Genomic DNA, 12001 nt, shown 5'->3' on the forward strand with positions numbered 1-12001 from the left:
CCAGTCAGGTGCAGCTGGATTTGTAGGCCACATGAAGCAGCCAGTCAGGGATGTCTGATACACCCAATAGTACATTTATTTTCACCCTTTTCACTTACTTTGAGTGAATGTGTTTTAGTGTGTTTATGGCTTCTGTGGTGTAAATAGTACATATTGCACAGTTAAAAAAAAATATCTGTAAAATCTTGCAAGATAAGAACAAGTAAACTGACTACAACCTGCAGCATTGTTTCTGTATCATTTGGCCGGCAGCCTTCACCTCTGATCAACACGTGCCTGCTGTATTGACACAAGCCTGCCAGCAGGCCAAAGGTCGGTGGGGAGTCATGCGTGAAGTAATTTGAATGTACCCAACACGTACTGAATGCCACAACAGTAGTGTGTAACAAGCTCTTATCTCCATCTGCCAGACACATCTGATTTAAGCTGACTGCTCCTGTGGAACTTGAAGCAGTATTTTTATATGAAGCAGTGTCACATTATGCACGGATAGTTTTTATTGGACAGTTCAGATGGTACGTATGTATACATTGTCCTTAAAAAGCATCTCTTCTCTGCCTGACCGTAGACTGTGAGACAGGAGCACTTAAAAGGGTTGGGGCTATCACACATAATATAATTCCGGGTTTTATCTCTTGACTTGTTCAAGTAATGACATTAAAACTCCTGTTACTCAATTAAAGCTTACACAATGGATTAAATTTACAGTTGGCAGAAATTCAAAATGAATAAAATTGGGGATATGCAATAAGCACACACCATAAGCCGAGCGTTCATTTGCAAGTGCCTCCTGTGTGCTCAGCAGAAACTGTGAGCTCCCTTCACTCTGTCTGCACATCATACAAACGCATCTGTTTCGGTTGTTAATAGTGTGTCAGAGGGTCAAAATATCAGACTAAAAGGTACAAAACAGATGTAAAAAAAAAAATGAGGAAGAGCTCACTTCCTGTGACTGATTTAAAAATGTGCATGTCCCAGAAAAAGAACTCTACTGTTCAAAGTTTGTGTGTTCAAGAATACACAGCAGAAAACAAGTCCACGGTTTTAAGAGTGCACCAGTCTGACAGAAGAGACTTCCTCATTCCTCTGTGGGTTCACTCACCACAGAAACATGACTGACAACAGCTGGGTCAATAAAAAGACCATTTGACGTCATCTTCACTTGTGGGTCAGGGCGACAAACGGGTTCGGAAGTTGCGTTGTCGGATCATCATGCTGACTTTGCGTAGGGAGTAATAGTCTGAATCCTTCCAGGTGTACCAAACGATCCCATCAGGACCCAGTGGCCCCCGGCCTTTAGGGGTGTAATGGCCTCCCTGTGGGATTAGGAAGTAGTAACCACTCATGAATTTAAAAGTATAAATCGAAAGGCTACCTGTATACACTTACCCTGTAGTAGACTCCGTTAAGGTTGGCATAAAAGCACTGGTTGTACCACCATCCTCCGTGGGAAATCTCAGCACAGATGTTGCCACTATCAGGGGTGCTGAAGCCCTGCTTGTCGTGATACCAGCTGAAAGAGTCCTGCACTGTGCCGCTGAAGCCCGACACATGGAGACGGTACTGATGCTCCTCGTCTTCCACTCTGCACAGCACCCACACAGAGGAATAGCAGGGAATTATGCAAGAGATACAGCAGGTTGTTCATGTTTTGCAGCAGCTTACAAGTAGGTGCATGTGTTTGTCAACTGTATGTGCACTGGTGCGTGACAGTGACCTGAAGCTCTGGTAGAGGGCATGTTTGTGCTTATTGCTCCAGTCTTCCATGTGGATGCGGAGACTGTAGTCTCCCTGGGTGCTCAGGTCATGTATGTGTTCATTGCCCAGCCAGAACTCTGAGTGAAGGTCACCGAAACCGTCCCTATAGTCCCTCCAGCTGCGGTCAAAGCTCACCGAGCCATCAATACGCCGCTGGATCACAGTCCAGCCACCACCTGAGGCAAAAAGGAAAAGGCATTGCACTGGAGGGGGAACCATATGCCATGTCTAATGGGTTGTTTTACTTGTTCTGTCTGGCCAAAGGAGCAACACAGGTGCTACAGCAACAGCACCCATGGAGTTAGCAGTCAGTGTCTTGCCTGAAAGCAGAGTGTGTGTGCTTGCCAACACAGCTTCAGCTTCATGTGTGCTCACCATCTGTGTCCATATCACAGTAGACCTCCACAGGCATGCCGGCCAGTGATGGCACTACTGTGTAGAGACCTGATCTCCTCACGCCATTGTAGTAGAGGGACGCACAGTCAATGGGACAGTTCCCCACATGCTGAATCTCTGAGGGAGGAAAGGGCGAGGTAGGATTCAGTTGGAGTAAATCAATAATGGAAATTTGGCGCCCTCTGCTGGGAGAGCCATAGGGTGCTAGGTATTTGTGATACACTTGTGAGAGAGTGTACCTGGATGCAGAGCTTCTTGTGCACTCATTAGTGAGTTGGGACGAACAATGTTGATCAAACACCCAGGACTTCTTTTCACTTTATCCACCAAGAGTGTGAGGTTATGGAGCTGGTTCTGATAAGAAATGCAGAGAAACTATCACAAATCTTCCAGTGGAGGTTTTTGTTTCTTCACAAATGTTTAAAAACATGCCTAAAAACTGAAATAGTACTACTCATGATGGTTATACCTGGAGGTCTAAGATCAAAGTGCCCTGTAGGTGTAGCAGGGTGGTGGCTTCAGCATAGTGAACCTCCAACTCATGAAAACGGTGCTCCAAGGAGACATTCAAGTGGCTCCTCTCTTCACTCTGTCAGTGGAGATGCAAATGCACACACACAAACAAAAATACAAAGGGAAAAATGGAATCTATGCGAGGAAATGCTTAAAAAAATTATCAGGGTGGAAAACCTCTAAATTAAGCTGAATCCTGAATAAGTTTAAGGATATTACTTATCAATAAAAGTATTTAATAAAATGAGCAAAAAAAAGTTTGCAAAACACAACGTGCACATGCAGTTTTTTGTTATAAATGACAGAACTGATATCGTTTAAGCTTTGATTTTAACAGACTAACAAAACAAACTACACTTATGTCAAATACGGTAGAGTAAGATACATTAACTATCATAAATTTCAGAAAAATATCATTCATATCAATTCTCAACCATTTAGTACTAGTACAAGTACTAGATTTGGCCATGTTGCTGTGCAGTTTAGCACCAATAACACTGACTGAATAAACAATAATTATATAAATAAACAAGGAATAAGCATTAAGTTTGCTAAATGGTCGAGTGCATTCATTTAGTTACGTGTAAAAGAAAAAATGATCTTACATTTTAGCTTTGAATGGTCATAAATGATTCTGTTTTTCATTTGGTTCTTTCAGCTGCTTTCAGTGTTGCAGCAGTTGCAGCATTTGTCAGCTTTTCCCTGCTTGTTATGTGCTGATATGCAGTGGTATAATGTAACCAGGTATATTTACACAGGTACTCAAGTACTACAGCTTGGCATCCTCTTGGCTTTTAACTGACTACTGCATGCATACATCTGTCTTGATGCATACACTAAAACTCTAACTTGCAAAGGCAGAAGCCCTCTTTTCTAAAACTTAAAGCCAGACTTTTCAGTGTTTGGTCTATTCCTAGCCTGGACATGGAGACTAACTCCCATGACCCTCAAGCCCTCTCCTCCTTATGCATGACACACACAGTGCATGAATCCTTTTGACCATCCACCTTTGGCCACCAACTGCTCCAGCTGAGTGTAGTTTGTATAGGCTCACTGCTTGAGACACATGAGACAACACGTGGAAGAGTAGGAGGCTAATCCTGTTAGTGTATAAGGTCAAGGACATGCTGGGAGGAAGCCAGCTTGATGGCAACATGTTACAGTGCAGAACTGCACACAGCTAATGTCGTGTGCTTCCTTCCTGTGCAGGAAAGTGTTTTTAATCACAGTGAGGTTTCCACCAAACTCCAAACCATGATCTTTTTCAGAGTATAAGGAGAGAGAACCATTTCAGGAAAGCTGACTCCTTTCTTTGTGTTCAAGCTCATTTGATCAAATATTTATGTCTAGTCTGAAGTGTCTGAGCAGAAGAAATAAAATAAAGAAGAGAAATGTCACTCAGAAGAGCAGAATAAGTTGATTTTCTAAATGAGTAAAAAGTGTGTTCTGTTCTGTCTGTGGAAAGAAGCCGTCACATTGCCACAATGTGAGTTTGGGACTAAAGCAAGGACTCAAAGCAGTTGACAGGATTGCTGCTGGTGGTTGACCCAGGTCTGCTAAGTCAATACGGAAATCTCACCTGCAGCTCGAGGGCTTTGATGTGGTGCCTGTGGTTCCTCAGCTCCTCCTGCAGCTCGGAGATGGTCTCCTTCAAAACCGCAATCTGCTGTTTCCTCTCCTCATTCTCGTGCAACCAATACGAAACCTCGTCCGTGCAGCGAAACATATCCGGGCATTTCTGCTCATCCAGCTGAGGCAGCGTGGCCACCAGCCGACACATCCCATCCTCCATCACCTGTTAGATGGAGGAGATTTTTTTTTTTTTGATGACCACCAGTGAGCACAAGTGGGATTAAGTAAAATAACTACAGCTTTCAACAGCCCTGCTGTGAATGGGATTTCTTTTTCTCTAGCAAATCAATAAATTCTACTGGGCCTGTCAGACTCCAGGTTTAACTGCAGCAAATTGACTCCTGCCAACAGCAGGTTTTTTTTTTTTCTTTTCAGCGTCGTTTCTTACAAACAAACCACAACATCTCATTCTTTTACATCAGCAACTGAATAAAGGACCCTGGAGATCAAACACGTGAAATTGAGCTGATATAAAGAGTTACATTACTAATGTCTGTAAACAGTGTGAACAGTTAATGTCTATTGCAGGTACTAATCATTCTAATTTCGCTAACCAATCATTCTCAGCCTCGCTCACAGCATTTGTCCAAGGCTGGCAATGAAATTTTCATTCACATTCACATTCTGAGTTTTCCTGTGACACTGATGTTTGTGGTTATCGGTGAACAACAAAATTGTAACACAATCTGGTGCAGATATTCACGTGACTCTATAGGTGCTTAGCATCAGCATGTTAGCACTGTTAATGGCATTTAGCTTTAAGCACCTCTGTATCCAGGTAGTCTCCAGAACTCCAGTGGCCAGTGTTGCAAATATACAAACCGGAGGGTTTTATGGCAATTTTGCACTAAAATACCTTGACTTTTCAGTTATTTTATCAATTGTATTGGCCAGAAAAATACATTCTTGTTTAGCTGTTTCATCCATAAACCATAATCCATAATCCTAAAACTAAACAGATTTTCCAGAAAGTCAATTATCTATTATCAATTCCAACCCATATTAACAATGATAACATAAATGCTGCTGGTTTTTGGTCCGAACAGTAATCGGTGACATCATTCTGGACTCAGTTGACCTTTTATTTACTTTTATTTTGTACCTACAATATAGTGTGATGGTTGCCTGTTTGTAGACTTGCATCTGTATCGGAGTGGTTGAAAGTAACTAATCACATTTATCCAAGTACTACACTGCTGTTTACTTGTTTACCCGTGTATTTCATTATTATGCTGCTTTATACCCCACTACATTTAAGAGCAAAATACTATACCATTAAACTTATTTGACAGCTATAATTAATTACATAATTCTATAGACAAATACTTGCTGATAATGGAGTATAGTTTAGGTAGCTGTAACGGTACTTTTACTTAAATACAGGATCTGAGTGCTTCTTTCACCACTGTTATCTTTCATATTTCTGCATATACATGCAGATCTGGCAGAGTAATACATGCATGAAGTTACTTTTCAGCATTGTAGATGTAAATGAAATGAGCCCTGCAGAGATGAGATGCTCTTTCTCATCTCCAGAGTAACAAGGAGGAACAGAAGCCAGTAATGAGTCTCTCCTGCAGAAGCTCTTTCAGAGAAAATCACTTCGGTGTGTACTCAGAATGTTTACGGCAATTACCTGGTTAGAGTACTCTCCACACTGAGACCCCCCGCCATTGCGCTGAGTGGTAGTGTTCAGGTTGTCTGCTTCGGCCTCTGGCAGCAACACAAAGAGGATACAGAGAGCGGAGTACACACTCCAGCAGGGAGGGTTGGTTAGGGACAGGAGAGACATTGCTGCTTAGTCTGTTCCTGCCTTGTCAGTCAGAGTTGGGGTGGGACACTGGAGTGTGTGCTTCACCATGTGAGGCTCTGCTGCCTTGTCCTACAAAAAGAAAAAAAAACAGAAAAAGAAAGTGTATTGTGCTTCCGTTGTCTAATTCATTAAGCCCACAAGGCGCCTTTTAGCATACAAAGTCGCAGTGTTTCTCTCTGTGCGCACCTTTGTCTCCGTATGACTAATAGGACATAAACATGGGAAAGCGAGTTTAATTAGCAGGGAGGTGATCCACTCTATCCAATCTATCCCATTACTGTATGTCCTCAGGTAACTCAGGTAAATGAACACACACAAGCTGCACACAGCACCTGCTCCTAAAACCAATCTGATTTTTTGTCTTAATTGTCTTCATTAGGAAGAAGAAGACAGTCTTTTTGTTTTCTAAAGTCTCACTCGAACATCCACATTTAACATGAAAAAAAGTAGCAAGTCAAATTTCTTTTTTTGTTTCTATGGTGGAACAAAAAGTTTTCTGTCCACTTGGGGAGATAATGGAGTATTACTCACCCCAGTCAGACCACCTTCTACCCCATTCCCAGCCCATTTCAGGCCAAGGGATTCTCTTCATTTTCTTCCCGTCTTCCTCTCTTCCTGTATCACTTTCTTTCTCACTGTGTGTGCCTCATGCTCATCTTCTGTCACTCCCTCTCTCTCTCTCTCTCTCTCTCAGTGTAGACATCTTAGTCCCATAATCTACCTCTAAGAGGATTCACAACGACTCAGGGATGGAGGGTGGCAGGCAAATAGGGAAGTAATAATAAAATTATAACAAGACATAAGAGAAAATACTGCAAAAGGCTTTCTTTATCTTTCTATCAATTCCTTTCTTAATTAAAGATGAGATTTATTTTTATGAAAATATTGTATTTTATTTTGAAAAGGGAATTATGTTCTTGTTCTATGTTGATATGGGTGTTAGTTAATTTGGCGTAGGCGTACAGAGGGAGGGGGGACACATCACTTGTCAGTATCAAAGTTATTGTGTTGTGCTACAGCTGGAGGGGAAAAAAAGTGAGGAAAGTTATGGATGTTAGCCAGAAGAGCTCCCCGTGTTCTTCTTGTGACCCACGAAACTCTGAAACAGCTTTAGTCAGTTAGCAGTAAGTTCAAGTAAAGTTAGAAAAAAAAGATACAGACTTACATTAATATTAATATTATTATTATTAAATCTCACTGCTGCCTTGGGTGTCTTTGTTGATTACATCAAATGCTGCAGTAATGTGTACTGAACTTGTATTTCTCGATTCTAAAGCATTTTGTTTTTTACTGAATATTGTGAGAATTAAACTGATTATGTTACAGAAATAAGAGAACTGGATTTTTAAAACTTAAACAGAGAACAGAAGCAATAGAGTCATGCAGTAGACGATTCTGGAGAAAAATAGCTGATTGTTGAGTTAACCCAATGCATCAGTATCCGATGACCTGGGAATGAAACTCAGCAACTGGCTGATGTGGTGTGGTATGTGCATCAACAAAACATTAACAGTGGTCTGCACATGCAGTACATAAGCATCACCTACAGGCTCAGTAATCCTGCTCAAAGAGTGGTAATGAAGGCTGATGTGAGTGGGAGTGTGAGGGGTGCTGATCCTATTACAGCAGCCAAGCTGCTCAGCTTGCATGGTCTCCTTGTTGTAAGAAAAACGAAACGTGATTGAATGTCCAATCATTTGTTTTTAAGGAACTATAATGTAATTGCTGTTCTAAATACCGTCATGAATATTTCCCAAATCAGCTGTCTGCACTGTGAATGTCCTGCATCAATTTGCAGCACATACTTTGTCCACATGCTGCACATTCCACAAAGACCAAACAGAAAATGTATATAGAGACCAAAAAGAAGTTCACATATAAACTCTCAGGAATGTAAAATGTCCCTCATTTGTAAAATGTTTTGTTCTATACCTGATGGTGTCTGCTGGATGCATGTGAGAGAAACTGTGTGGTTAAGGCCACATGGTGGCACCATGTAACAAGTTAATTAAATGCAGGCCATAGTGATAATCAGTGTGTGCACAAAAGTGTCCCAGAGAGACAGTACAGCAAACAAATATAGGGAATGAATATGGTCCTGACAGAAGACACTGAAGCCAGAAAAGTACAGCAGGCTTAAAATATCAAAGAGAAAAGCAGAATTAATAGAGAAAAGTCTGTTAACCTGATGGGTAGTGGAGCTCGAGGTAATCTGGTGCCAGACCAGAACTGAGGCTGTTGAGACATGCAGAGCAGTGCAGTTAAAGAGACAAAGTTACTGCATATTAATTAATCAATTAAAAAGTATTTTCAAGTCATTATTGTCAAGTTTGTGACAACATTATGGAAAAGATCTCTACAAATACAGACCAGAAAAGAAAAAGTCTTGCTCCAAAGGTGAGTTGTTGCAGGTAGACAATGGCGAGAACATGAGCCAGATTTGGAGAGAGGAGTTGGAGTTGGCCTAGAAGAACAACTGCCAGTAAGAATTCATTCAAGTCAGGGCTTAACATTTAGAGGGTTTAGACAATTTAGATGAAGCTTCCTCTTGCAAGACTTCAGAGCAAGACTTCTCCTTTAATTCCTTCATTTAGGGACTTTTTACTCGAGACTAATTTAAGACTTTTCCATGTTTACTTCCTCTCACACAGCCTTTTGGTATTACTTTGTGTCAGTGACAGCATAATGAAATTCTGTTTGCTTGGATTCTTTGCATTTAAAACGATTCATCTTGCTGAATTATTATTCATCATGCAAAAAAGGCTTGTGAACATTTGTCACGATGTTAAGTGGCTTTTCCCAGTGTGTTGACATCGAGCGAAAAGCTGAGGCTGAGTGATGTGACAGTTTGACAGGATGCTGAACAGGTGGTAAGGTGGTTTAAGAAGGAGGTGAATGGAGGCCGGGACGAGGGTGGAAGTTATTTCATCTCACGTGTTGGGAACATGACACGTGCGTAGAGGACAATTAATAGAGTTCCCAAGCAACAAAACAACATTTGAATGGATTTATCCAACTCTCTTCCTCTGACTAACAATACAGGGCCTTTAGTTGAAAGGCGAACCACCTGCATCTTACCTAGAGACCAGTCATGTGTAACTAAGGAGCAAATGTCCATCACACAGTGTGAAATAACTGTTACCAAGGTTAAAGCAGCTGTCGCTCTACACACTGACATGGAATGAGATTGTAATCGTACAAACCAAGTGAACTGGCTTAGCTATTCCTTTGCTGTGACACAGCTTGCTTTGTATTTTCTGAACTGAGATGAGGTAAAGAAAAATAAATTCTAAAACAAATTAGTGAGGAAATACAAAGAATGCAGATGCTTCCACACAGGGACCGCAGAAGGGTCTGATTATGAAAATTAAGTGAATCATAATGAAGCTATGACCTCAGCAGTCATCGTATCAACCCTGTTGAACAACTGTGTGAGGTTTTAAAGCTATGTGTTAGACGGTGCTCTCCACCACTCTCGTCAAAACACCAAATAAAGGAATATATCCCTTTCATTGTGTTCCAGAAACTCTGTGGGTTTCTGCAAGAAGCATCCTTTAAATTGTAACCCACCTGTATGAGCTGTAGTCTTCACAACGTCGCTTTATCCACAGCCAGTCTTAGTGCCTGAAACAGTTACTTAACAACAAATCTAAAGATGATAAGGCAGCACATATGGACCATTATATTTCCTAGAATAACTTATCTTTCATTTTGTAAAAAGTAAATGAATCATGGCTCTGCAGGCACAGTTTCATTATACAACTATGTTTCTGGTTCACACGCTGCTGATGGAGGTGAATAATGAAGTCTGAGGATGAGAGGCTGACATTTTCCTGGAAGAAAACAACATGACAAGCTCCTCATTAGCGACAATGAGATAAGGTGCTTTGCTCAATTAGACACAGGTGTGACTCAGATGTACTGAACATGCAGGACATTTTACTAGATGATCAGTGTCACAATGTCCTGACTTTGAAAACGTCTCAGATCTGCTTCAGAGCAAAGACAACCAGATGAACTGATTGTTTCCAAGAGCCGCCAGCGCTGTGACCCCCACACTTAATCTATTCCAATAAGATCATTTTGACACACATAATACATATCACACGTCATGGCATCTGTTTCTGATACATTGAAAGCAGTGAGAGGTTCTGAGTGTCTATCAATCAAACAATCAATCAATACTGATTATAGGCACCATTTTCTGGATGGATATTTACCTGGAGCGTATGCCATTACACCAGGCTGTTACTCATCATGATGCAATCATATCTGTCAGATCTCTTCATAATCTCTCTCTCTCTCTCTCTCTCACACACACACACACACACACACACACACACACACACACACACAAACAGCCTTAGATTTTGCTACTGTCATAAATCTGAGGTGACACTAGACTTAACTTATTTAATCAATCGCTGTATCCCCACTGGTATCATGCATCATGCTCGTTACCTGAATGCACCTCAGGGACATGTTAGACTTGAACTCAAGTCATAAATAAGTAAAAGGCAGAAGCAGCTAAAAGGTGGCTGAGGTTGACAGATTGTTACTGTCTTTGTTTTGTAACAGCCTCAGCTACCATCCTCTGAGACTGAAGAGGGTCACAAAGAGAAAGTCTGTCTGTGGTCTTGCATTTTATATGTTAACTTTCATTTGGAGAAGGACATCCATGGCATTCTTTTCAGCGTTACATTAACCTCCAATGCCCTTCTAAATGATCTACGAGAGAAACCTGAGGGCTTCACCTTCCTCTGCAGCAGGCACTAATTACAGTCCACTTCAGAAACATCACCTGCCCTCATTTACCATGTCGCTGGCATGTTGGCAGATTTATCAAGCACACCGCTGCCTCTGTCACGTTGACTCGCCTGCAGGGATACTTAACCTCCTCTTCAACACTGCAGCACGGAGGAATATGTTAATCTACGTCTTCAGTTTAATACGACAGAGGTTACCTTTACCGCACAAAAGTCAGGAAAATACCAAATTATTTCAAGACAAGGCTTTCAGTCGCAGATTTATTTCATCATTTGCTCAACAACTTTGTCATTCTTGTTAAAATTCGATACGGATTTAAACTTGTGATAATAGATTTTATGGCCACTTGGGGGCAGTGAAAATAAACTGCAAACACAGCACTGACCTCATGAAACTGACATGGCAAACCTGGTAACTGTAGCTAGCAGATGCCAATTTTACGCATTCAGGTGATATACAACAACATAAGTGTCCGTTTTGAGTTGCCAATATTCACAGAGCTAAAACCTTTTCTATGTTAATCAGCTGTCTTTGTTGTGAGTCATTTGTTGCTGGGTAGGTAGCATACAGTCATTTATTTTTTCTTTGGGATATTTTAAGCTTGAAATCCAGAAACTTCCAGACTCCAAATTTAGTAGAAACAATGCAAACGACAGTGGTGAGAGTGAATCAATTTCACACAACAAATTTTGTGCAAAAAAAAAAAAAACAAAGAGTCAAAAGACACCGATAAGGAAGCTACAAAATTGGTGGATAATACCTTGTTTTCACAATGAGTGACCCTTTAAATTTACCATTTGATTCATTTTAGTATAGTACAACAGCTTTAAACACAAACCACGCATATATCTAATTTGGATTTTAATATTAAAAGTCCCTTTCATTTCATTTCAGAAATCATAAAAGCTGCATGACGAACAAACTTCCCAGGGTTAATGCTGATTTGTTGAGTTGTTACACCAAACAGTCAGATGCATCATAAACCCAGCAGAGCTCCTTCCTGCTCTGCCCCTCCTTCCCTTCGTCTCCTCCACTTGTGCTGTATGTGTCTCCAGAGGACACAGCCGCCTTGACCTTCTCTTCACAGAACACAAACTGCATTTCACACATACAGCACTGCTC

At 41.1% G+C, this 12001-nt stretch overlaps 1 protein-coding gene across 3 annotated transcripts; it reads right to left on the reverse strand.

The window, feature by feature from the left end:
- Positions 1-482: 482 nt before the first annotated feature.
- Positions 483-9969, reverse strand: si:ch211-203k16.3 (angiopoietin-related protein 1). Of its 3 annotated transcripts, XM_046374130.1 has the most exons (11): positions 9683-9969; positions 8483-8576; positions 8298-8347; positions 5936-6181; positions 4247-4462; positions 2624-2743; positions 2394-2508; positions 2134-2271; positions 1718-1934; positions 1390-1585; positions 483-1316 (listed from the first exon to the last, which is right to left on the reverse strand). In XM_046374130.1, the coding sequence occupies exons 4-11, from the start codon at positions 6089-6091 to the stop codon at positions 1170-1172; spliced, it is 1305 nt and encodes a 434-aa protein (XP_046230086.1). In that variant the 5' UTR covers positions 6092-6181; positions 8298-8347; positions 8483-8576; positions 9683-9969; the 3' UTR covers positions 483-1169. The 3 variants fall into 3 exon arrangements, with proteins under 3 accessions (XP_046230086.1, XP_046230084.1, XP_046230085.1); XM_046374128.1 differs by lacking the exon at positions 8483-8576; XM_046374129.1 differs by lacking the exons at positions 8298-8347; positions 8483-8576.
- Between the last annotated feature and the right edge of the window lie 2032 nt (positions 9970-12001).

This window comes from Scatophagus argus, chromosome 19 (genome assembly GCF_020382885.2).
Source record: "Scatophagus argus isolate fScaArg1 chromosome 19, fScaArg1.pri, whole genome shotgun sequence".
Lineage (NCBI taxonomy): Eukaryota > Metazoa > Chordata > Actinopteri > Scatophagidae > Scatophagus > Scatophagus argus.

What these genes read in the sequence shown, in the direction of transcription:
- si:ch211-203k16.3 (XM_046374129.1), bottom strand. Translation starts at nt 6,091, where the DNA reads ATGTCTCTCCTGTCCCTAACCAACCCTCCCTGCTGGAGTGTGTACTCC. An exon ending in CTGTGATATGGACACAGATG is followed by an intron (nt 1,935 to 2,133) that starts GTGAGCACACAT and finishes TTTTTGCCTCAG; the next exon opens with GTGGTGGCTGGACTGTGATC. An exon ending in TTAACGGAGTCTACTACAGG is followed by an intron (nt 1,317 to 1,389) that starts GTAAGTGTATAC and finishes CTAATCCCACAG; the next exon opens with GGAGGCCATTACACCCCTAA.